The 27,020-nt window shown below is 37.3% G+C and overlaps 1 protein-coding gene across 2 annotated transcripts in view; it reads left to right on the plus strand.

Annotated features, from left to right (window-relative positions):
* The window catches only part of prkcz (protein kinase C, zeta), a 126,390-nt gene that overhangs the window by 11,614 nt on the left and 87,756 nt on the right, over positions 1–27,020 (plus strand). The window contains exon 1 of one of the 2 annotated variants that reach the window (XM_058784617.1): positions 5,589–5,870. The exons of the other annotated variant lie outside the window; for it this stretch is intronic. Coding sequence (XP_058640600.1) covers positions 5,849–5,870 — 22 coding nt within the window. The 5' untranslated portion in view covers positions 5,589–5,848. Of the gene's footprint in view, positions 1–5,588; positions 5,871–27,020 lie in introns of those variants that run through there. 2 annotated transcript variants of the gene reach the window in all.

The raw sequence follows: 27,020 nt of genomic DNA on the forward strand, positions 1-27,020 counted from the left end.
AGCGTGGCACTGTGAGCAGCTCATGATCCAGTGTTTTCAGTGTGTCAGAGTGGCTCTGGTCTCAGTAAACGCTGCTTCATGTGAACTCATCTCTGCATGTGCTCTGAGTTCGGTTTGTTTGTAACGTGCATTTGGGAACGTAACACATGCTAACCATCCTCCCAAACTTGCAATGAGAAGTGCTTACAAACTGGATGTTGTTGTTGTCAGCAAATAAGAAGCTTTACAGGTTTAGTTCACTTCCAGAATGAAAATTTTGTCATCATTTAGTCACCCTCCACTTGATCTAAACCTGTATGGGTTTCTTTCTTCTGTTAAACACAAACACAAAAGATTATATTTTGATTGATGAGCACCATTGGCTTCCATGGTATTTTTTTTCATACTGTGGAAGTCAATGCTGTTCATCAACTGTTCGGATGCCAACATTTTTCAAAATATCTTTGTTTGTGTTCAACAGAAGAAAGAAACTCATACAGGTTTGGAACAAGTGGAGGGTGACTAAATGATGACAAAGTTTTCATTCTGGAAGTGAAGTTATCCTTTAGGGCTTTGAAAATGATGATAAATATTGCAGCCATAAATATTGCATTTAAATGAATTAATGTTTATATTGTTTTATAATATTTATTGCATAAATATTGTCATTTACAGTTGTGCTGTAAAAATATGATTCTTATTAAATACTCAGTTTTTATTTTACAGTGAAATATTACATTAGTAACTTTCACTTATTTAGTTATAAAAATACATTTTACTGTACAACTGTAAAATTACAAAATTAATGGTTTAATTTATATCTGTCTCAATTTCTTAATAATAATTAAATATTTAATTAAACAACAACAATAATAATAATAATCATCATCATCATCATATTTTTATTATTATTATAGTCATGTTGATATCCCAAGATCACTATTTTAAGGGCCAAATTGTGTAGCCCTACAAAAAAGCACAGCGAACCTGGATCCTTTTTAATGCTTTTTTTTTTTTTAAAGTTGCAATTAGACTTTTCCCTCATATTGAGATATTACTTAAAATGATGATCTCTGAATGAGCTTGATTTTAGCAGCTACTTAGGTTGGTTATATTAAAGATGCACCTCCATTCCTGCCACCATCAATATATTTGTGATATTTACTTTTTAATCATTTACTAAAAGAAAGTGGCTTTTAATAATATTGTCCCATAGCAGTTAGTAGTAACAAATAAAAATGATATTTTACTGTATTTGTATAGATATTATTTTTGAAACAATATGTTTAAAAAAAAAACACACATCAACTTGATGCCTTGGGTTAAATAAACATTATGCTAATTTATACATACAAAATGTTTTAGTATTGGTTGCTTGTTGGTGATGTAAGGTGTTTAACCCAGATACCATGTGAACATCAAATGTAACATGAATTTATTAGACAAAAACCCCTGAAGGGACTTAGCCCCCTCGTTTCAGACGTCCAGCACACACCACAGATGCGTGATGCAGTGGTGCTGAACAGCGAATCAAAGTGACTGTGTGATTTGACAGTGTAAAGACCTCAGGTTCAGCTGCCTACTGTTGTGTGGAATTGGTCTGGGCTTATTACTATGCAAGGTTAGTTATTCACGTCGTGCATGACAGCTCAGTAACCTGGAGCTGCTCTGGTACAGTGTTGTAGGGACAAAGAATTATAACCTTTTATTCAGGTATAATCTGCTTCACTGATCATGGCTGCATTTTACCCAGACTTTTTCCACAGAATCCTGTTAAAGCCTTTTTAGGGCTTGAAATGACATAAAAGCAAAGCAAGTGTACAACTTATGCTTCTTATGCTTAAAACTTTCAAAGCCATATAATAACTTTGTATACGACACAGTGATAAAATGGTCCAGAAGCATAAATTTTGTCATTGTTTACTCGCCTTCATGTTGTTTCATTTTTGGACCCCATTGACTTTAATTGTATTGGCAAAAACCTTAAGACATAATTGTAATTTTTGGAACTGTTGTTTTAAAGCCACAATAATATCACTCTGCAGCGTTCCTTGTGTGCTGGTGGTTGTTGACGTGGCTGAGAGTCAGTGTAAGGAAGACATATCTTCAGATAACTGCGCTCTGTCTCCACGCTGAGGTGTGTAGGAGGGGTCCCTGTCAGTTTAATCACTGATCTCAAAGTCTTCTCAGGGTTTTCGCGGCTGTCTCTTGAGTCCTTTGAGTCTCTCAGTGGTTGCAATCACTCACTGTTTGTTTAACATCAAAAACTGGATTATTTCAGAGAGGTAGTAATTCACACTGCACATTGACTGTCTAATCTACAAATCACTGCACTTTTTTTTTTCACTTTTTTTCCCCCACATTTTTTAAAGGGCATGTATTCTTTACTTTTGTAATTATTTTGTAATTATTATTTATTCATTTCCTTGATTTTATATGCAAATGATCTCTGTTATGAGTGTCTGACCTTATCAGGACAGTGGAAATTACTGAATACAGATTTACAGAAATTATAATGAAACTAAATGTTTTGATCCTAAATGTTAGATGTACTTCTAAATTTTACTTTTTAATATTTTATTTTTATTTGTTTATATGTATGATTTTTGATGAAATTATGATGAAATATTTTATTCTTTATTTATATATATATATATATATATATATAAATATAAATAAAATATCGGTACCCTTGGTAAATATGATCAAAGAAGGCTGTGAAAATTAATCTGCATTGTTAATCCTTTTGATCTTTTATTTAAAAGAAATTCACAAAAATCTAATCTTTCATTGGATAATAACAATTTAAAATGGGGGGAAATATCATTATGAAATAAATGTTTTTCTCTAATACACATTAGCCACAATTAACTGCACCCTTTTATTCAGTACTTTTTGAAACCTCCATTTGCCAGTTTAACAGCTCTAAATTTTCTCCTGTAATGCCTGATGAGGTTAGAGAACACCTGACAAGAGATCAGAGACCATTCCTTCATCTAGAATCACTCCAGACCCTTTAGATTCCCAGCTCCATGTTGGTGCTTCTTCTCTTCAGTTCACCACTCATTTTCTATAGGGTTCAGGCCAGAGGACTGGAATGGCCAGCAGAAGCTTGGTTTTGTGCTCAGTGACCCATTTTTGAAGTTGTTTTTGAGGTTTGTGTTTGGATTATTGTACGGTTGGAAGATCCAAACATGGCCCATTATAAGATTTCTAACAGAGTCAGTCACTTATTGATTTTTTTATCTGTTGGTATTTGATAGAATCCATGATGCCATGTGTCTAAACAAGATGTCCAGGACCTCCAGCAGAAATATAGGCCCACAACATCAAAAATACAGCAGTATATTTCATTGTACACATGGGGTACTTTTTATCCCTGTGTTCACCAAACCCATCTTGAGTGTTTGCTGCTAAAAAGCTCATTTTTTAGTTTCATCTGACCATAGAAGCCAGTCCCATTTGAAGTTTCAGTTGTGTCTGATAACTGAATATGCTTGAGTTTGTTTTTAGATGAGCGAGGAGAATTGTTCTTAAAACCCTCCCAAACAACATGTGGTGATGTAGGTGCTGTTTGACAATTTGTTTTTTAAGGTTTTCTGACCCGAGACTCAACTATTTTCTGCAATTCTCCAGCTGTGGTCCTTGGAGAGTCTATAGCCACTCAAACTCTCCTTCTCACCGTGCATTAGGACGATATAGACACACGTCCTCTTCCAGGCAGTTTCCTAACGTTTTATGTTGATTGGAAATTCTTAATTATTGCCCTGATGGTGGAAATGGGAATTTTCACTGCTCTAGCTCTTTTCTGAAAGCCACTTCACTAATTTGTGAAGCTCAATTATCTTTTGCTGCACATCAGAAATATATTCTTTGGTTTTTCTCATTGTGATGGATGATTAAGGGAATTTAGGCTTTGTTTTCCCTCCTATTTATATTTCTGAAATATAAGGAACAGGAAACAGGAAGCCATGGCTGGATAATTTCATGTTCATAATCACCCTGGAGTGCTCAAAATTGTGAATATGAATGGGAATATACTTCAGAGATATTTTATTCATAAGAATTTCTAGTGGTGCCAATAATTGTGTCCAACGTGTATTTGAGAAAAACATTTATTTCATAATGATATTTTGCCCCATTTTAAATTCTTATTATCCAATGAAAGGTTAGATTTTTGTGAATTTTTTTAAGATAAAAGATCAAAAGGATTAACAATGCAGATTAATTTTCACAGCCGCCTTTGATCATATTTACTAAGGGTGCCGATATATTTGGCCATGACAGTATAATGTATAACATATTTTTTGGGTAATTTTAATACATTTTTTGAATTTTTTTTTTTCCTTTTTGGCATTTTTTCTTTTTTTTAGTACAGTTGGACAGTTGAGTAATTACAGGAAGCAAAGTGGGAGGGAGAGAGGGGGCGGGATCGGGAAAGGTCCACAAACCAGAACTCGAACTCGGGACGCCCGTAGCACAACGGTGCTATACGCATATCGGCACATTGCCCACAAGGCTATTGGCGCTGACATTTAATTTTTAAATTAATATATAATTTGCCATTTTCTGAAGAAAGTGTTTGTTTGTGAAGTGGTTGCTATGTGGTTGCTTACAGACCCAAATGAAGAGAGCCCACTTCCAAGCCTCTATGATGTGGTCACTCAGATCTTTTTTACTGTAAATTCTAATTTTTATTCTGTAAATTCTTATTTCTAATTTCGCCTAATTTATTGTCCACCATGCAACTGACTTAGAAACATAAAAGCAGGCCTTTCAGCACGAGTTGAGGTATCATTTATATCCGTGCACAGTAAATGGCAAAATGTAGTATTTTGAGTTAGGGTTTGTTCAAATTACCACTAATTAGCAAACAGTCCCTGCCATTATCAGACACTCCATCCCCCGTCCTCCTCTTCCCCTCCTTCTCCTCATTCACCACACACTAAGCTCTTTCACCATCCACACTGACGATCCGTTCCAGTCGCCCTCCCGCTCCGCGCCGTGTTTTCCACAAAGCCCCTCAGCTGTTTGCCACCGGCTCTCTGGGGACCCAGCTACACCCTGACGAAAGGATGAGAGAGGGAGAGAGAGAGAACAGGGCGAGAGAGTGAAATAATAGAGAGGAGAGGCAAAGAGTGCAGAGCAGAGCCAGGCACTGTAGCAAAACATCCGTCTGTGTTGCAGGAACTCCCTCCTTTTGTCTGTGCCGCCCATCTCAATTAAGGCTTCCAGCAGAGCCGCCCAGTCCTGTAGAAACATCCCTCCATCCATCCATCCATCCATCGAGGACGCAGCCTATACAAGGACAGCCAGCTGTAACGACTGCACGCAGGGAGCGACAGAACGGCAGGGAGGGGGAGAAATAATTAAATAAATCACAAGGAAGAGGAGAGATTGAGCGAACAGAGGAGACCGCGAGGGAGGAGGGGATGTAGCCGGTGCGTCGTTGGAGGCTGCCAGGGGAAATGTGCTGAAACGAGCAGAAAACAGGAAGATACCGGTGAGCACCACACCATCGAGATCTCTTCCATTTGCTGTCCACCCCATCTCACCGCCGCCGTCTTTGTGTGCGGATGTGATTGACATTGAGCTAGCATGACCGAGTGTGTCCAGCCCTTGTGCATGCATGCGTGATTGATGCATTCTGTTTATTTTCATCACACCTGCAGTGATTTGATGGCCCGTCTTCCATGCCAGGTTCGGGTTTGAACCTGTTTGGCAAGTGCGGCAGCGTTGCGTGCGGGTGTATGTGTGTGCGATTTGCCTACCTGGCATGTTTTAGTCAGAGTTCCAGAGAGCAGCTAGCATCTTTTCATTTAGCTTTCACACACAAAGGAAGACACACACACCCTACCTCTTGGACCCGATGCATCCTAAGAAGGCTGACGGTATGTGAGCGGTATCGTATCATCTCAAGGTCTTGGGTGATTGTGTGCATATTTTCTTTTCAGATGTGTCACGGATGTGTTTGTGGCCACTAATGAAAGGAAATGTGGAGTTTTGACTGTCGACTCTGAACGGGTGTTAGTTATGTCATTATGAACGCTTTCAGCCTTGTTTTCCGAAGAGGGTGGTTAAAATAGATGCTCATGCATTATTTAAGTCTGACTGACATAATTAGCGAGATGTCAGTTATCCACCACCTCTTGGCCGCGATGCACCCAAACACGAGGCTCTGCATCCTTCCCAGAAGGAGTCACATTGAAGGCTCTTGCATTAGTTTGTTTCTGGGGAAATAACAAAGGGGAATTGTGCTCTGCTGGAACGTCAAGACCCTAATACTGTTGTTGTGTGACATTAGAGTTGATTTTCTACCAGAAGCATACCAGCAGACACACCAGGGATCGGGTTGAGCCTGCTTTCAGATGCATGGAGTGTCCGTTTGGGATCTTTGGCTCATTGGTCACTGTTTGGTGTTTGGTTGGTCACCGATCTGTCCTTAGTGTTTCAGACCAATAAAGTAGTCAAAAGCAGTAGTTTTAGAGTCGTTTGTGTGTTGAACGCTGCTCGATGTTGCTGTTTTTAGCTGCAGTGACTGTGTTGGGATGTCATATAATCCACCTGTTCCAGTATTGATTGGCAATAAATCTAAATATGGCCACTGCAGCACACCAGCGCCTGCTCGGGAGAACCCTGATGATGTGATGTAAATACCTTCTAACAAATCTATGATGGGTTATTGATAAGTTTGGAGATTTTTGATGGTGGCGCTTCAGTTCTGAGAAGGGATATTAACATTTCGGTCAATTAAGATGTGAAGCTGTGTCTTTAAGGAATTTGGCTAATTATTATGCATGTAACAAATGCGTGATGACGGGTTCTTTGAAAACCGATTGACTTCACATTCAGTTCTCCTTCACATTTCAGTCTCAGCTAGTTGCCATATGTCATAGTTTTCAATGATTTTTTTGGCTTTTAACCAATAGGTCGGTGGTGCTCAACCAGGGGGTCTCTGCTAACTTTTAAGGGTGAGTTTATTTAAATGATTTAAAATAAAGACAAAACAAGCATTACAATTTTAAAAATCATTATTTAGTAAATCATGAATAGCTGGAACAGTCATGGGGCCTTTGAACATTGTTGTGGATATTGGGGGGCCTTGGAGTCAAGAACGTTGAGAGCCAATGATAGAGTAGACAGGAAAGTGCAGGCTAAAATAGAGATGGAAAGGGTTCGTAGCCAGATTTGCACCAGTTTCATCTGAACAAGTCCCCTTAAACTCCTCTAGCCATTATCTCTAGCTTAACCAAGCTTCACCAGAAAGAACTTCATTCAATCTGCAGTTTTATCATCTCTCTGGTCCACCAGCTAGATCAGCCAGCAAGCCAGCACTAACCAGCACAAGCCAGTCTTGAAATTCATGCTGGTCTCAGCAGGGTGATGGATCCATCACCGATTTATCTGGTTCTCCACCATATTGTAAAGCCACTCTAGAGATCATTTACATGAAAGAAAGTCATTTCAATAGTGTAGGTGGATACCGGCAGTTACAGGATGTGGGCATGTCCAACAACTCCAAAAAAAAGTTTCATTTTATGCAAATGAGCAGCAACGACCAATAGGAGCAAAGACGGTGGAGCTCACGTGATCCGTCTCCTTTGAGACCGTGTAGGCAAGATGGAGGAGATCTTCATGTTACTGTGAGTGATTTCACAGTCATAAATGTTTTGTCTCAGCCCACATATGGCAATAAATAAAAAATGAAGTGTGGAAAGCTGCATCGGAAACCGTGGGCATTCTGAAGTGAGCTTGATTCATGCATTGATCTTCTTCATATGATGCATTATTCACTGCTGCAATTGATATTCCTATGCACAATGATCATTTTAGTGGCAACAAGCTGATTTATTGTCGAAATAAAATGACATGACTCATTTTGTGTTCAGATTTTTAAAAGCTAGGCCAGTTTGGCAGTCCACTTGAAATCCGCCTACTAGTAGTGACCAACAGTACAGTGACCTCCAGCGCTGATGCAGATCGTTTTCTTGCTCATATAACAAGCATTGAAAGAATGAATCCAAATGTTCGCTGTCATTGCATGTGATGTATCGCCAGTCACTGATAATTCTGCAGTTCTCCTCAGAGTTTAATGGAGGGCAACTGCATTGGAGGTTTCTCACTTCATTCTGCTCTGTTGCGCTCATGTTTTGTGGCTATTTTAGGATTTAGGTGTAAGAAGGTGCTAGCTTGTTATGTTAGCTGTTGCCGGGTAAGGTTTATTGTCATGGTAATGACTCTTGAGGTAATAAATATGGTGGATCTTCTCAGGAAGACAGATTGCTGTAAAATGGAGAATGTAATGAAGTGTTGAAGACCCCCCCTCCTCATTATTTCTCTCCCACACTCTTCATTCTTTCCTGCTCATTAACTGACTTTCTGACTTCACCTTCCATGGTGCTGTTTTTCTTTCTCTTCCTCGTTCTGTCTATCCATCAGCCCTCTCTAACCGTTTTACTAACTCAGCTTATTCTGCTGCGTTTGACCGCCCCTCTTCTCCTCCGCTCGTGATCTTTCTGTTTTTTTGCTCTTCTCTTCCTTCGCTGTTGTCGTTCTCTCTCTCCCACGCTGGTCACTCTCTTCCGTTCATTATCTGTGTTGCTGTTCTCTACTTCTCCTTTCCACTCCTCCAGCAGCCAGGTTAGATTTCATCAGATGTCCTCCACAGCGAGAAATCTTCCGTACTAAAAATCCACCCTGGAAATGTACACTGGATGTTTGTTATTCAGTGATTAGTCATTTCTTGTAGCTGTTCTTACAAATTCTAGTTGTGTTTTGAAATATGATTATGTTTCTTCAAACAGGGGAACTTTCAGAAATTGAAATCACTTTAAACACTTTTTAATTGGTCAGCTAATAATATCCAAGAGTGGGGCATCTGTTTTATTTTATTTAAACTGAAAAAAGAAAATAAAACTTGTAGGATTTACTTGTTAAAATCTTCATAACAATTTGCACAAACACATTTTAAGAACATTTTATCAGAATCATATTTATCATTTTATTTTATTTTATTTTATTTTTCATAAACCATCATGTACAAATGCCATTTCCGGCACATCAGCATTCATTGCTGAAATTACGTTTTAAACAGTTGACATTGTAAACAAAATGACTTACCTTTGTCTTGCATAGGCTAATTTCATTGCTAGTGTTTTATTTGTCTTAAATAGAAACTAATCTTTAATTTTTAATTCTTTAAAAAAAAAAAATTTATTTATTATTTTTCATAATTTGACAAAATTGTAGCTTTTTTTTTAGAAATACAGTTTTTGGTTTGGTTTATGTTTACTTCACTTTTCTGTTTAGATTCGTTTTAATTAATCATTAAATTAAATGTAATTATAAAAAATTCAATTATTGTTAGATTTTTATAATTTAAGATTGAAAATCTGTGTAGGGACAGCGTAAAACAATAAAATCTAAAAGGCATTTTAAAAATATGTAATGTAACCCATTATGTGTAATGTATTGTGAATATAAATTTTTATTTATTATTAGTTGTTAGAAGTTGCTGTTAATGGTTGTTTTCTTATTGTAATAGTTTAAGAAAAAAGAAGAAAATGTTTATATTAATAAAAATCATCAACCCCATTGAAAAGTTCCCATAGTTGGACCCTTATATGCAGTATATAAACTAGTATGTTTGTTTCAACACACAGTGCCACTAGTTCTCGATCTGTTGATTTATACATTACGTTTTTTTCTATTTTGTGGTGTACGTGCATTAAGATGATGATGTTCCAGCTATTTTGAAGAAAATACCTTCTTTAAAGATCAATATAAGACGGATAAGTGAAATCCCCCAGATCTACACATGAAATCACCACCAGAAGCAGCCACGATAAGAAAACGGCTTTATCTGAGTTTACAAAGAGTCCATTCCCCCCTTCTCTCTCCGTCATGTGATTCTGCTCATACAATGAAGGACTGAAATGTGGATCAGGCACCAGCAGTGCCCCAAGCCCTGAGCCTAGCTGCTCAGACACCCATCTTAAAATAGACGTGCAGACACGCATTCATCCTCTTAGTACTTCTCTTCCCGTATCCTCCTGTCCTCTGCCTCTTTCTCTCCTCTCTTCTTCTTTTGTGGTCCAGAACAGTGTTTGCCGGAGTCTTAAGTGGGTGCCAGTGCTTAGTGTTCTGTCCACACAATAACTGGCCCAGACCTCTTATCTACTGTCACACAAGCCAAGGACTTCATTTCTCTGTGCCGTATTTTCAGTTTGATACCATATTATGATGCAGTGGTTATTCTTCCTAGTTATGTTCCCTAGAACTTGCATCATAAGGATGAATTTTATGTTCTTTTGCCTAATGTGTATCAAACATATGTAAATGTGCAAAAATTCATCACGCATAAACAGTTTGTTAGACTTGCAAATAAATAGCTATAGCAACTGAATACTTGTTTTCTCTCTGCTTAGTAAATAGCTCCATTTTCAAAGATTTTTCCCTGTGGCTATAATGATTTGCCTTCTCTGGTTTGTTTTGTGTTTTATCAGCTCTCTGGAAATTGTTGTCATCCTTTATGAACCCTTATTTTTGCATGCTGCCAGTCATAATGAGCCATTTTCACATAGTAGATCAATATCTGTTAGTTCAGGGTAACATTTTTTCACAGCCATCATGTCAAAACATAACCCAATTAACCTGATTTCTAGTTACAAATATTTAAACATTAGTAAAGGAAAATGTTATATATATATATATATATATATATATATATATATATATATATATATATATATATATATATATATATATATATATATATATATATATATATATATATATATTATTATTATTATTATTATTATTATTATTATTTGTTTTATTATTATTATTTTTTCATATTTTCCATTTCATTTTTTTTTTAAACGAACAAAATGTAGTGAGGTTTATGTTACATATACATATCAAAAAGATATCAAATTGAATTTAGAAATATAAATAAGTACATTTTAAGTTATAAATAATCAAGATATATTCTCTGAAAACCAGTCTCGCAAATACATTTCTGAAGTTTTGTTGCCGGAATCCAGACAAAAATACTGATTTAAAAATTGTTTCATGCAGTGTTCATGCACTTCAAAATGTTCTGCATTTCACTGGGTTTAAAGGTGAGAAAAGAGAAGCTCTACAAATAAATAAATAGAAAATATTTGTACTTTTATGGTAAAATGGTGTCTTGGTGTCTTTCTGATGAGCATGTCCGTCCAGCTGGTAAATGAAATAGCTATGTAATGATTAGATCTGAGTGGCTTTGTAATCAGTCAGATATTATTTGAGTCTTTCTCCTAATCAATGTGATTTTCTCGTCCCTGAACAGTCTCTCAAGCTTTGCTTCCCTCACGTCTATTAACAAACCACTGAGTTTTATTTTCACAGACCAAAACCTAATCAGAACCACCTGAAGAGTTTGATGAGCACAGTTTGATGCTGTTATTTATCCTGAACTCTTTATTATACAGCAACAAAATCACAGTCTGATCCAGTGTGAGAGGATGCTCAAGCCAATTAATTACTCGAATAAGCTCAATTATCCTATCCTGAGGTAGAGCTCTCATTAGCATGTCGTTTCTGCGCTTCCTTGACAAGTATTTACATTTCTTCCAGTATTGTGCTGATCAGAATATACTATGATCTGCTGTTATTTTATGCTAGTGGGTACTAGTTTTCCCCATGTAATAGATGGAACTCTTAAAGGTAGGGTAGGCAATTTTGGAGCAAGCTATCTTTGAAAGCATGAGATCCCACCATTCCTGAAAATAACTCTCCAAAACCACACGTCCTCCAAAACACATGAGCGCACACAGGCAGACCAGTGTCTAACCAGCGACGTGATGAGAGACTGCAACGCAGCGCTGTCAGATTACCTCATGTGTCATTCACTGGTGAGAAAACATTACAGTACAAAGCACATAATATTATAATAATAACGCCTTCCATTCTTGCCCTGTCTGCAATATTGTGATGGAACGCACTGATGACGTATCATGTCTGCATGAACGGGGGATGTGATTTTCAACCAGCATAGCAAAAAATGTTTTTTAACCAAATCACCTTCCCTGCCTTTAAAGTGCATGACTATTATTTCTCCATACATTTTTAGTAACTTTTTGAGTAACACATACCTGTCTGTCTCGGTATGATTTAAGGACTTTCAGTATAAAGAAATGAGATGAGGATAGTGGAAGATTCTTTGACTTTGAGCAATAAGTATCACTCACTCTTTTCTGACATCCTCACTTTCCTCACTTTGCCTTCTTTTTCTGTCTTTCCCCACCTTTCCTGTTTCACAGCCTGAGCAGACAACTGTCAGAGCGAGAAACACCAGGTGTTGATATGCTCTCCCTCTGCGCATATATATATATATATATATATATATATATATATTGGGGCTGTCAACGTTAACGCATGCGATTAATCTAAACATTTTAACGCGTTAATATTTTTTTTTACGCAAATTAATCGTTTGATAAAGTTTGACCCCAACTTATGCCGTCATCGCAGCGCGGAATGTAGTTTATCATTGTGTGACAAGGCTACAGCGAACCAGTGTTGCCAGGGTCGTGGTTTTCCCGCACAAGTGGGCTATTTTGAAAATACAATTGCGGGGAAAATTACAGAGCCGTGGGTTGCGTTTTTTTGGGCCACTTTTATAATGTACCGTGGCCGCCCAAAGTGTATAAATAAAAATGGATCCTTTTACTAATGTGTATTATACTTGGAATGTATCCCTGGCAACTTAAGAATGGAGAGGCAGTTGTAACATCACAAACAACGTGAGTTTCAGCCAGAGCATACATGTTAAGGCTTTTACACAGCAGAAATAAACATGACAACAGCCACTATTGATTTATATAAGATAAAAAACACACGATTACGATAGAATATGGTTTGTATGTGATTTTCTTGAAATGAATGTGTACATCTGAAATGCTAATTTGTACAGCAATAAAAAAAAGGCTATAAATAGCATATTTTAACAACAATAAACGACCAAATTCCACATGTGATCGTAAAAGGAAGTTATTACAAACACTCGATGGTGGTTTGAAGTGAGTTCTGAGTAAAAGTGTATTATTAATCTCATAAATTGTCTTATGTAGCATGATGCTAATGTTAGCTCTAATGCACCTGCAGAACAGGTCCAATTCTTCTTCATAATGCATTTTGTCATAATTCTTCATGTGAGGTCGCAAGAAAATGTTTTGTTGTATTTATTTAGAAATACTTTTGATAATAGTTGGGTAAATTTATACTGGGATTGAAGCGATGTGGCTTGGTAAATGTTGTATTGCCAGTATAAAGGCTGATAATTGCTGAATATAAACAAAAGAATAATAAGGTCATACCTGGCGGAGGTGTGAAAGGTTCTGTCATGCATTTCTTTATTTCAAGATGTTTACAGGTAAATCCTAGTATTTTAAATTCGTTGATTAATCATGATTGTGATTAACGTGATTTAAATTTTTTAATCAATTGACAACACTAATATATACATATATATATATATATATATACATACATACATACATACATACATATATACAGGTATAAATATACACATGTATGTGTATATATATATATATACAGTGTTGGGTAAGTTACTTTCAAAAAGTAATTAATTACTATTACTAAGTACATCATCAATATTGTATTTAAATTACTAATTACTCTGTCTGAAAAGTACTTAGTTACTCAATAAGTAACTTAATTATTCAAATCGCTAATTAGGCCGTACATCTTAAAATCCCTATAAACCTTAATAGAAATTAAACTCTTTATTCTTTCAATGGGAGTCAAACATAGGATAGTTTAGCCTTTTAGCTTTAAAACAACTGTAATACTCAAACTTTATTATTATTTTTTTTTTAAATGTAACCTTCTTTGGTTAACAAATAGAAATACTCTGAATAACAAAAAAGCTTAAGAAAAGTTAAACAATACATTTCAGTTTGGCAAGATGTTCAGGAAAAGCCCAACTAATAAAATCTGTACAGGTTTATGTAAAAATAACATGTTAACTAATGTAGGTAAGGTAAGAATAAATTACATAAATTATCTTCTCTGCTGAATAAAGCCGTGTCAGATCGCGCTGTTCTTCTGAGGTCAATTCCTCATAGCAGGACTTCTTTCAAAAACAATGCAATTTAGACTAATCTCTTTTTTTTTTTATCTGTTTTTTGTATCTAGATGAGGGTGTTTACGCGCAGGTGACTGCAATGAGATTAGATACGGGAAAGACTGTACCTCACTTTAGTTTCATACGGATTACATAGTCAGAGAATATTCGTTTTCGATTTGAATTCTTTCATTTAAAAGTACTTCAAGCTTCATATATAGGAAAGACTGTAGCCTACCTCGCTTTAGTTTCATATGGATTATATAATCGAATATTCGTTTTCGATTTGAATTCGTTCATTTAAAAGTAGACACACAAGCTTTCTATAAACATATTTCTCATGTCTCTGTGTCAAATATTTGCTGAGTTCGTGATGCGTAGAAAGTTGCTCACAGAGACCTAGATGGCAGAAAGTGCACCCTGTTTGTTTTGTTTATTTTGCAAAAGCATAATGTTTTGTTGTTATTGTCAGTGTACACAAATAAAAGTAGGCCCTTTTTAGATTTGATTGATTTTAGTCTTATCTGTATCTGAGTATTTAAGGTTTCTCTGTGAATCAGGATCAGGGTTAAGGACGCTGCATTCAATTTGATCTTTTTTAATGATTTACTGTATGTAACGCAAGTACTTTATAAATAACTGTAATTAAATATATATTTACGTTTAGTCATTTAGCAGACGTTTTTATCCAAAGTGACTTACAAATGAGGACAATGTGTTTTTTTTTTTTTTTTTAAAGAATAGTTTTTTAATAGAGAGTGCTAGAGTTAGAGGGTCAAATAAAGATGGAAGAGATGTGTTTTTAGCCGATTCTTGAAAATGGCTAAGGACTCAGCTGCTCTGATTGAGTTGGGCAGGTCATTCCACCAGAAGGAACATTTAACTTAAAAGTCTGTGAAAGTGATTTTGTGCCTCTTTGGGATGGCACAATAAAGCGACATTCACTTGCAGAATGCAGGCTTCTAGAGGGCACATAAATCTGAAGTAATGAATTTAGGTAAAGGGGTGCAGAGCCAGTGGTGGTTTTGTGGACAAACATTAATGCCTTGAGTTTTATGCGAGCAGCTATTGGTAGCCAGTGCAAATTGATAAACAGAGGTGTGACGTGCATTCTTTTCAGCTCATTAAAAATTAATCTTGCTGCTGCATTCTGGATTAATTGTAAAGGTTTGACAGAACTGGCTGGAAGACCTGCCAAGAGAGCATTGCAATAGTCCAGCCTGGACAGAACAAGAGCTTGAACAAGGAGTTGTGAAGCATGTTCCGAATGAAAGGGCCTGATCTTCTTGATATTGAATAAAGCAAATCTGCAGGTCCGGGGCAGTTTTAGCAATGTGGTCTGAGAAAGTCAGCTGATCATCACTCGAAGGTTTCAGGTTGTTTTTGAAGGAGTTATGGTTGATGTGCCTAACTGGATGGTGAAATTGTGATGAAACGAGAATGAAATGTCTTGGCAAGGTTGAGTTGAAGGTGATGGTCCTTCATCCAGCAAGAAATGTCTGTTAGACAAGCTGAGATGTGAGCAGCTATCGTCAGATCATCAGGATGGAATGAGAGGTAGAGTTGAGTGTCATCAGCATAGCAGTGATATGAAAAGCCATGTTTCTGAATGACAGAACCTAGTGATGCCTTGTAGACAGAGAAGAGAAGTGGTCCAAGAACTGAGCCCTGAGGCACCCCAGTAGTTAGATGTTGTGACTTGGACACCTCACCTCTCCAAGATACCTTGAAGGACCTATCTGAGAGGTAAGACTCAAACCACTGGAGTGCAGTTCCTGAGATGCCCTTTGCTGATAGGGTTGACCAGTGGTTAACCATGTCAAAAGCAGCGGACAGATCCAGCAAGATAAGTATTGAAGATATTTAATCAGCTCTTGCCATTCTTTGGGCTTCAACAACTGAGAGTAAGGCAGTCTCGGTTGAATGTCCACTTCTGAAACCAGACTGGTTGCTGTCGAGGAGGTTGTTCTGTGTGAGAAAGGCAGAGACTTGGTTGAACACAGCTCATTCAAGTGTTTTTGCAATGAAAGGAAGAAGGGAAACTGGTCTGTAGTTCTCTAAAAGAGATGGGTTAATGGTGGGTTTCTTAAGTAGTGGGGTTATACGAGCCTGTCTAAATGCTGAGGGAAAGACACCAGTGTGAAGGGATCAGTGTTGGGTGTAACGCGTTACTAAGTAACGCATTACTGTAATTAAATTGCTTATCCACTGAAAAAGTAAAGTAAGGGATTACTGCTCATTTTTAGGTCATTTAATTACAGTTACTTATAAAGTACTTGTTACATACAGTAAATAATTTCAACAGTTCTAAAATCAACATTGAATTTGAAATCTAAATTTACCATTTAAAGATACAATTGAATGCAGCGTCTTTAACCCTCTGCGCACCAGAGCATTCACTTTCAGTTTTTCCTGATTCACAGAGAAACCTTAAATACTCCGATACTGATAAGACTAAAATCAATCTGTCGGCGCCAATAGCCTCGTGGTTAGTGCGCCGACATATAGCGCAACTGTGCTCACGGCGACCCAAGTTCGATTCCTGTCTCGAGGTCCTTAGCCGATCCCGCCCCCTCTCTCCACCCAATGCTTTCCTGTCTGCTCTCTACTACTGTCCTATCTAATAAAGGCATAAAAAGCCCAAAAATATATATATAAAAAAAAAAAAAAAAGACTAAAATCAATCGAATCTAAAAAGGGCCTACTTTTATTTGTGTACACTGACAATTACAATAAAACATTGTGCTTTTGCAAAATAAAAAAACAAACAGGGTGCACTTTCTGCCGTCTAGGTCTCTGTGAGCAACTTTCTACGCATCACAAACTCAGCGAATATTTGACACAGAGACATGAGAAATATGTCTATAGAAAGCTTGTGTGTCTACTTTTAAATGAACGCATTCAAGTCAAAAACGAATATTCTCTGATTATGTAATCCGTATGAAACTAAAGCGAGGTACAGTCTTTCCCATATCTGAGCTTGAAGTGTCTAATTTTAAATGAACTAATTCAAATCGAAAACTAATATTCTCTGATTATGTAATCCTAATGAAACTAAAGCTAGGTACAGTTTTTCCCGTATCTGAGCTCATTATATGCAGTCACCTGTGTTATTTTTACATAAATCTGTATGGATTTTACTAGTTGGGCTTTTCCTGAACATCTTGCCATACTGAAATGTATTGTTTAACTTTTCTTAAGCTTTTTTGTTAATCAGATATTTTGTTATTCAGAGTATTTCTATTTGTTAACCAAAGGAGGTTACATTTTTTTATAAAAATGTTTAAGTATTACAGTTGTTTTAAAGATAAAAGGCTAAACTATTCTTTGTTTGACTCAAATTGAAAGAATACAGAGTTTAATTTCTATTAAGGTTTATAGGGATTTTAAGATGTAGCCTAATTAGCAATTTGAATAATTAAGTTACTTATAGAGTAACCAAGTTACTTTTCAGACAGAGTAATTAGTAAAGTAATTTAAATACAATATTGATTGTAATTAGTAATAGTAATTAATTACTTTTTTAAAGTAACTTACCCAACACTGGAAGGGATGTGTTAATGATGTGAGTGAGTGCAGGTACAACTGCAGGAGAAATGGAAGGAGATAAGATGGAATAGGATCGAGCGAACAAGTAGTAGGATGATTAGAAAGGATGAGTTTGAAGACCTCTGCCTCACAGAGTGAGGAGAAGCATGTGTGAACGAGTGTATGTTTGCTGGTAAGATGTGCTTGACAGATTGTGGTGTGGAAAATTGTGCGCTGATGGTTTTAATTTTATTAATTAACAGCTGACAACTTTGCCACGTTCTTCGAGTTGATGAAGGAGTGGGAGAAGGAGGACAAAGGAGCGAGGAAAATGTTTTAAAGAGCAAACGAGAGTTAGACGAATTGTTAATTTTGTTATCAAAATTTGTCCTTTTAGCAGTGGAGACATTAGCAGAGAAGGAAGAGAGGAGTGACTGATACAAATTAAGGTCAGTAGGATTTTTTGATTTGCACCACACCCTTTCAGCAGCCCTGAGCCTAGAACAATGTTCGCGGAGAACATCAGACAGCCAAGGGCCAAGGGGTGGTATGGGCTGGCCTGGAAGACAAGGGGCAGACAGTGTCTAAACAAGATGTAAGAGTGGAGCAGAAAGTATCAGTAGCACTGTTAGCATCAAGAGATGCTAACTGTTTAGGGGGAGGAAGCGAAGATGAAACCATAGCAGATAGCCGGGAGGGTGAGAGTGAACGTTGGTTACGTCGAAAGATGACATGTGGAGGGGTATGTGTTGTGTCAGGAACCATGTTGAGGTTAAGAGTGAGGAGGAAGTGATCCGAGGTGTGCAGTGGAGTAACCAGCACATGATCAGTGGAACAGTGTCGTGTGTAAATAAGGTCCAGTTGGTTGACTGATTTGTGAGTAGCCGTAGTTAACACTCTCTTGAGATCAAAAGAGGCAAGAAGAGTGTGGAAGTCTGCAGCCTGAGGTTTATCTGGGTGGATGTTGAAGTCTCCAAGCATAACTAGGGGAGTACCATCCTCAGGAAAGGTTGAGAGCAGCACATCTAATTCGTCCAAGAAGTTATCTTGTGGTCCTGGGGGTCGATAAACAACTACATGCGTGGTTTAAAGCGTGGTCAATAGTGACCGAATGTGATTCAAAGGAGCTGTTAAAACCCAGAGAAGGTAAAGGAATAAGTTTCCAATCATTAGAGATAAGCAGACCAGTACCTCCACCTCTTCCAGTCAGACGGGGAGTGTGGGAAAATGAGAAATTATCGGAGAGTGCTGCAGGAGTAGCAGTGTCCTCTGGTTTGATCCACGTCTCTGTCAGGGCCATGAGGATTAGTCTTGAATGACTAGAAATAGATGTAATGAAATCTGCTGTAAGGGAAACAGGTCAATTTAGCTCAAAGGGAATCATTTATGATTTTATAGGGAATTTGGACAGAATCATTGTTTTACGGCTGATCACTGAGTCAGCCAGCAATTCACTGAACGAGCCGTATAACATCAACTCTGCACATCACAAATATAGTGAAAACACTATTAAATAGCACAGTAACAAGATCGGCAGTTTAAGACATTAACTTGTAAGCACAAATCACAAGATACTTCTCTTTTCAATATAAATAAGACTTCATTGGATAACTCTAAGACATGTAAACTAAACACATGAACACACGCATTCACACAAGTTGCAGAAAGAAAGAAAGTGAGGAAAGGATGAGTTTAAGAGAATGAAAATGTGAAATCCCAATGGGCTGGTTGAAGTTTTAGACGGGCACTTGAGGTCGGACTTGGAGATGCGGCGTTGGCAAACTTAACTTAGTACACGAAACTCACAACGGAAAGAAAAGAAACTAAGGTTAAAGAATAAAAGGATGTAATGAGACTAGGTGTTTTTTCTTCTCATCGTGGTTAAGTAGCAGCTGGCATGTAGGCCAGAGCACGCTGGAACGGCGCTCGAAGAATTCACGGGCAAACATTAGTGGCAAAAAGCTTGGCTAAAAGCAGTGACTAAAAAGCCATGACCAAAAAGCATGGTTTGATGGAGTTTTTAACTCGGCTTTTGGACACATTCCAAAATGGTCTCTTGATCAATTAGATATTATCTTAGCTCGGGGTGTTGCTCTGTTTCTCCTCCCAATACATATATCAGCATGTTATCTGGTCAGTCACATGGTCCGAACTTTCCCGCTCTTGCAGAGTATAATTTTGGGACATGATTTCTATAACCAGAATGATACATTTGACAAAGAATTGATTGGAAGAAACATTTCAAGCAAGGATTTTCAAATTCATACATACCAAACATGAATATGAACCCTTAAGCTATTCAATTATTATTAAAAAGACATACACGAGTGATTAGAACATTATAGACAAATGTGTGGGTTACATATACAGGTGCTGGTCATATAATTAGAATATCATCAAAAAGTTGATTTATTTCACTAATTCCATTCAAAAAGTGAAACTTGTATATTATATTCATTCATTACACACAGACTGATATATTTCAAAAGTTTATTTCTTTTAATTTTGATGATTATAACTGACAACTAAGGAAAATCCCAAATTCATTATCTCAGAAAATTAGAATATTTACATTTGAGTTTCAATAAATGACCATCCCTACAGTATAAATTTCGGGTATCTCTTGTTCTTTGAAACCACATTAATGGAGAGGACTACTGACTTGGTAATGATCCAGAAGACGAACATTGACGCCCTCCACAAAGAGGGTAAGTCACAGAGGGTCATTACTGAAAGGTGTGGCTGTTTACAGAGTGCTGTATCAAAGCATATTAAATGCAAAGTTGACTGGAAGGAAGAATTTGGGTAGGAAAAGGTGCACAAGCAACAGGGATGACCTCAAGCTTGAGAATACAGTCAAGCAAAGCCGATTCAAACACTTGGGAGAGCTTCACAAGGAGAGAACTGAAGCTGGAGTCAGTGCATCAAGAGTCACCATGCTCAGACGTCTTCAGGAAAAGGGCTACCAAGCCACTTCTGAACCAGAGACAACGTCAGAAGCATCTTTCCTGGGCTGTGGAGAAAAAGAACTGGACTGTTGCTCAGTGGTCCAAAGTCCTCTTTTCAGATGAAAGTAAATTTTACATTTCATTTGGAAATCAAGGTCCCAGAGTCTGAAGGAAGAGTGGAGAGGCACAGAATCCATGTTGCTTGAAGTCCAGTGTGAAGTTTCCACAGTCAGTGATGATTTGGGCTGCCATGTCATCTGCTGGTGTTGGTCCACTGTGTTTTCTGATGTCCACAGTCAACGCAGCCATCTACCAGGAAATTTTAGAGCACTTCATGCTTCCTTCTGTTGACAAGCTTTATGGAGATGCTGATTTAATTTTCCAGCAGGACTTGGCACCTGCCCACACTGCCAAAGGTACCAAAAGCTGGTTCAATGACCATAGTGTTACTGTGCTTGATTGGCCAGCAAACTCGCTGACCTGAACCCCATAGAGAATCTATGGGGTATTGTCAAGAGGAAGATGAGAGACACCAGACCCAACAATGCAGATGAGCTGAAGGCCACTATCAGAGCAACCTGGGCTCTCATAACACCTGAGCAGTGCCACAGACTGATCGACTCCATGCCACGCCGCATTGCTGCAGTAATTCAGGCAAAGGAGCCCCAACTAAGTATTGAGTGCTGTACATGCTCATACTTTTAATTTTCATACTTTTCAGTTGGCCAAGATTTCTAAAAATCCTTTCTTTGTATTGGTCTTAAGTAATATTCTAATATTTTGAGATACTGATTTTTGACTTTCATGAGCTGTAAGCTCTAATTATCAAAATTAAAAGAAATAAACATTTGAAATATATCAGTCTGTGTGTAATGAATGAATATAATATACAAGTTTCACTTTTTGAATGGAATTAGTGAAATAAATCAACTTCTTGATGATATTCTAATTACATGACCAGCACCTGTATGTGTATATGTATACATTTACATATAGCATAAAATAAAAACTTGAAGGCAAAACTGAAGCCTCTGACCAAAATTGGACTGTTGTGGCTTTTAGTTTGTCTGTTAGCTTTGAGGCCTTCTGTATGCTGGTGTACTACTAAATATTGTCAAAATTCAGGTTTAGCAGTTTAGTAGGTCGTTGGAGTCATTGAAGTTAGTAAAAATCTTTCATCATCATTACTGTCATGACAGTAATGACATTTATAATGTTACAATAAATTTATATGTAAAGAAATGCTATTCTTTTGAACTTTCTATGCAGACTTTATCTTCTGTTTTACTAAAAGCATGAGATAAAAATGTAACTATACAAATAAGAGAGGCGTGTTGCAGTGATAGTTCACCGAAAAATTAAAATTGCTCCATAATTTACTCACTCTCGAGCCATCCTAGTTGTATATGACTTTCTTCTTTCTGACGAATACAATCTGAGTTATAATAAAAATGTCCTGGTTCTTCCAAGTTTTATAATGGCAGTGAATGGGTGTTGAGATTTTGCCCAATAAAGTGCATTCATCCATCATAAAAAGTGCTCCGAGGGGTGAATAAAGAGCTTCTGAAGCGAATCGATTTGCTTCAGAAGGCTATTATTAACCCTCCGGAGCCATGCAGAGTACTTTTTATGATGGATGGATGCACTTTAAATATCAACACCCATTCACTACCATTATAAAGCTTGGAAGAGCCAGGACATTTTTTAATATAACTTTGACTGTATTAGTCTGAAAGACGAAAATCATACACCTAGGATGGCTTGAGGGCGAGTAAATCATGGGGTAATTTTTATTTTTCGGTGAACTATCCCTTTAAATGTCTTGTTTGCCTTTATGAATTAAGGAATTTACCCAACATTTAACATTAAAGGACCCATATAAGATTCTTTGTAAGTAGCTTAAGTCAGCGCTCAGTTTAGCAATGTGTGTGTGTGCATGAAAGAGAAAGGAAAAAATTAATCTTCTGGAATAACACAGCTGTATTATCTTATGAGTCATCATTGCACATTTGTTTTAAGATATCATTTGCCAAAATGTTATTTACCAAACCCCATGTACATCATTTAGGGCATCTATAAGTCTAAATGGCCCTCAGTGCCAGGTTTTTTGTTTCAGTTATTAAAGGATGGCATAAATATCGCAGTGCGCCCTTGTGTTGGCTAAGCAAAAGCTGAGAGCTGCGCTGTCATTCCAGTGCGGTACATGTGGGCGATTATGATATAATATGCCCCAAATAGATAGTGGATAACTTTAGGGTTAGTTTCAGGAATGCTGGAGGCTTATTGTGTGGGAGGATTTGGACTCAAATAGAAGTTTGAATAGTTGTGAAACTTTCAAAGTAAAATAAATGTTACCAAAATTGCTTATCACTTCTTTCCTCAAGCATTTCTAAACCAAGGATGGGCGGCCCAAGAATTCCTCCTAGCATGTTGTTGATTTTGCAGGCGACGGGCACAGAGGTACGTTAGGGATCTGAATGTTGGATGTCGGAATCTAAATGTCTTGAACTGTCGATCTTGTGACAATGCTTGAAAAATCAACAAGTGCTTTGCCACTTTTTTCTCCTTCGCCCACCGGAGAGAAAAGGAGAGAAAGAGGTGACTTCACTTTTCCACCCACATCACACTCTCAGTGGCGCTCAGCTGTGAGGTTTGTTAACATGCATTTTTACTCATGTTCAGTTGAATGCCTGGGGCTTTTTTAAACCCAACACTCATTTCTGTTGAATGGGGCTTGTTTATATCTTGTATTAGTTATTAATTTGAATAATTGTATTTCTTGCAAGCTATTGCAAGAATATTATATATTCTGTAGTTTTCTAAGACATTTTAAAGTAGTGAAATCGCTCACTGACTGAATGGCATTTAATATCGAACTGCTAGAGATAATGTCAATGTAAAATTTGCATATTGAATTGTGATTGGTTTCTATCAAAAAAGTGGGGAGTCTCAGTCTCTCTCTCTCTCTCTCTCTCTCTTGCTCTCTTTATGTCCCTCCTTCTCTCTATATTTGAGTTTTCAACTTGTAAATAGCAAAATTGTGGATATAAAAATAACGAATTCATTTAGTGAGAGTTATTCTTACAACAATGCATAAGATGCTTCAATAAGAATAAGATTTCTTAAAATGAGTTATTCAAGATAGATTCTCTGAAAATGTGGCAGCTTTGTTTCTAAAATTTAGTTTTAATGATATTTAGATGTTTGGTCATATATAGTAGTCTTGATAGTTTGTTATACATTTTATTATGCATTTACCCAAAATTTACCCACAAATTTTATATGGAAACTATTACAAAAATCTTTTTTTTTTTTCTGTGTTTTTTTTTTTTTTTAACTTGATGATGATAGGACAGTTTAGAGATGACAGGAAGTGAAGTGGGAAGGGGGAGGTGGGGGGTGGGATCGGGAAAGGTCCTCGAGCCAGGATTCGAACTCGGGACGCTCTTAGCGCAACGACGCTGTATGTCGGCGCACTGCCCACAAGGCTAGACCAAAGACGCTGACCAAAAAACATATTTTGTCGGTTTCCACTCAAACTGGCTTTAAAAATGATGTAAAAGGGATTGTTGCTCAAAAGCAGTTCACTTAGCATGATGATTTGATGTTTGTAGTGATAATTTTTGTCTTGTAATTAGTGCAGTGATTATGATGACTCAGGGATTTTTCAGCCTCCTGAGTGTCACACCCAAACTAATTCACCAGGGACTGTCAGCTTATTCTCCTCAGGCACAGCTTAGCACATCCTGTTGATGTTTGCTGGACATAAAATGGTAAAGAATCCAAATCTAACCATCATTTAGCTATAATCATAAAAATAGCTAGAATCTGTGATTATACAGTAGCAAAGAAATGTCAAAGAAATGATGGTGGATTTCGTTCTCTTACAAAGATATTTAATGTTTTTGACGTAATGGTTAGGATTTGTGATTCGATTCCAAGTTAATATCTCACTGTGGCTTTCTATAGCTGGGCTATACATTAATTACGCTGTACTCTGTCTTTGTTTCCACTCCAGTGTCAATTTATGATTATTTGTTCAGTATAATAAAGTCAGCTCTGTCCTCCAACCACTGGCAACACGCATCATAGCACCACAGCCAATGATGTTTCTCCCTGGCACCTCCCAGCCAATAAGATTCCTGAGCTCATCAGCTCAGTTTAATGTGAAAGCTTTTATTCATTCATTTATTCATCTATTATTTAACACAAATCTGTCCAGAAAGTCCTACTGACCTCCTTTCTGGAGGATGCATTATTATTTCATCCCATATTGGCCGTCTATTGACCTTTGGAGAGTTTATTGGATTATAATCCAATTCTTGAGCCTACAAATGAAAATGGATTTGTGGGATAATGTTGCTCAGTCAGTATACCGCTGGACAGTTTTAACTACAAGTACAGTATTTGTAAGACATTATAGTTTTGCATGAACTGTACCTACCATTTTATAAATAATTCATTAACAGCCATTGCAGTAGACTGTGTGTACCAGGAACAAACCATGTGAACTTTGTTTACTCTTAAGAAAGGTTATATGAGAAAGTAAACTCATTAAGAAGTTCACACCTTCTAACAAGATGTATGATCTTCTTTAAAGTTGTCTCTGTCAGTGCATGCAGTGTAGGTGGGTCATCGCTAATGAGCACAGCATGTACTGTCTGTGTGCCATATGTGGTGTTAATGTATAGCATCTGTGTTTACCATGTGTTTACATGGTCTAGATAAGGTCATCAGGCTCAGAGCGGAAGCTCAGTTTATGGTTTTCCTATAAATTCCTAGAAATGTAAATTCCTTAGTAATGTATTGTAATTACTTAAGCAAACACTTATATTTTAACTAAATTAATATAATATAATATAATATAATATAATATAATATAATATAATATAATATAATATAATATAATATAATATAATATAATATAATATAATATAATTAATAAATAAATTTAATTAATAAATTTAAATTATACATTTTTATGCCAATTTTTTGCATTACACAATTGAGGCTGCATTCGTAATTCCCTATTAGGGTTGGGCGATATCTACCAAATTGGCATCGGACGATGTCTACAGTGAAACATTGTGATGGACGATGACATCGAGGGGCGGGGTTAGGGGTGTGCCCGAAACGTGAATTCGTATGCAGAAACGCACGGAAAAACAAATAACGCATTCTACGGAGCCACTAAAGGGACATAGCCGCTTGCTACAGTAGCAGCCTGTTACATTACAGTACATGAAAATTCACTTACCACATACACAAAGTAAGGAGAGATGACTTATAGGACAATGGCGAATGATTTGCAGATACTGAGCACCACTGACAAACATCTGATCTTGTAAAATGTATGGTACTGCTGCTCCATAGTATAGAGTCTGTGTGATCGCGAATCTCGAAAGTGAAAGTAAAATAAGAGCATGCATTCGAAAGCGGTTTCAGTGCCCTGCCTGCACTGAAGTAGCGGTTCCCTGATGCCCGCAATTTAATTATAATTACCCAACGATATAATTGTGAGAGAAAATATTTAAAAAAATTTTTATCCTCCAATCTCGTAGGCTATTTATTCCCCTTAGGGGTTCCGTAGTATACTTAATTTCCTTTCCGAACACGGAATTGGGTTGCGGCGGATTGCAGAAGAGGGGGTGGGGGAAGAAATCACGATGCCGGCTCAACATCGTGATGTCTCTCAGCCATTGGCAATGGACGATGACATCGTCTATTGACCCAACTCTACTCCCTATATAGTTTCTTTTGCCGTTTAAGATTCAATAACATGTCTGGAAGTAGCTAAGTAGCTTTAGGAATGAGACAAAATTCAGAGCCTGCAGGCCTGCTGTTTATGTCCCTTCATGCTTATGAACTAAACATCAACAGGTTTGATCTTCTATCCTCTTTAGAGATGATTTCCTACAGGGTGAAGCTACTGGATTGCTGATTATTTGCCATTGATTAATTTTTTGCCTTCATATTGATGTGGCCGTCTCGGGATTGGTTCTGTAAATTAATCTATTAGTCCACCGTCCCTTTACACCGCTGCTGACCTTGACTACACAATGTCCTATAGAGATGTTGTACAGCAAGGAAGCACACACACACACACACACAGGCACATACATACACACTCCGGATTTTCGTGTTTAGCGGCTGTAAGGATTTTCAGACAAAGCTCTGTGTTGGTGAGTTGACCCTGAGGGGCTTAAATGAGAAAAATAAGAGGCTCTGGGTAAAAGTCGAGAAAATGGAGGAGGGGTGTTTGTATATATGTGTTTATGTGATTGAATCTATGGCTCTGATTGGCTGTCTTCAATTTTAGCTGCTTGTCTGTCATCATGCATGAAAGAGCCAGCTGTCATTGTCATGAAATCTGCTCCGAGCATGACGGCAGGGATGGGTGGAAAGGGATTCCTGGGTCCTGATAAGGGCATTTT

The sequence above is a fragment of the Onychostoma macrolepis genome, chromosome 08 (genome assembly GCF_012432095.1).
Source record: "Onychostoma macrolepis isolate SWU-2019 chromosome 08, ASM1243209v1, whole genome shotgun sequence".
Lineage (NCBI taxonomy): Eukaryota > Metazoa > Chordata > Actinopteri > Cypriniformes > Cyprinidae > Onychostoma > Onychostoma macrolepis.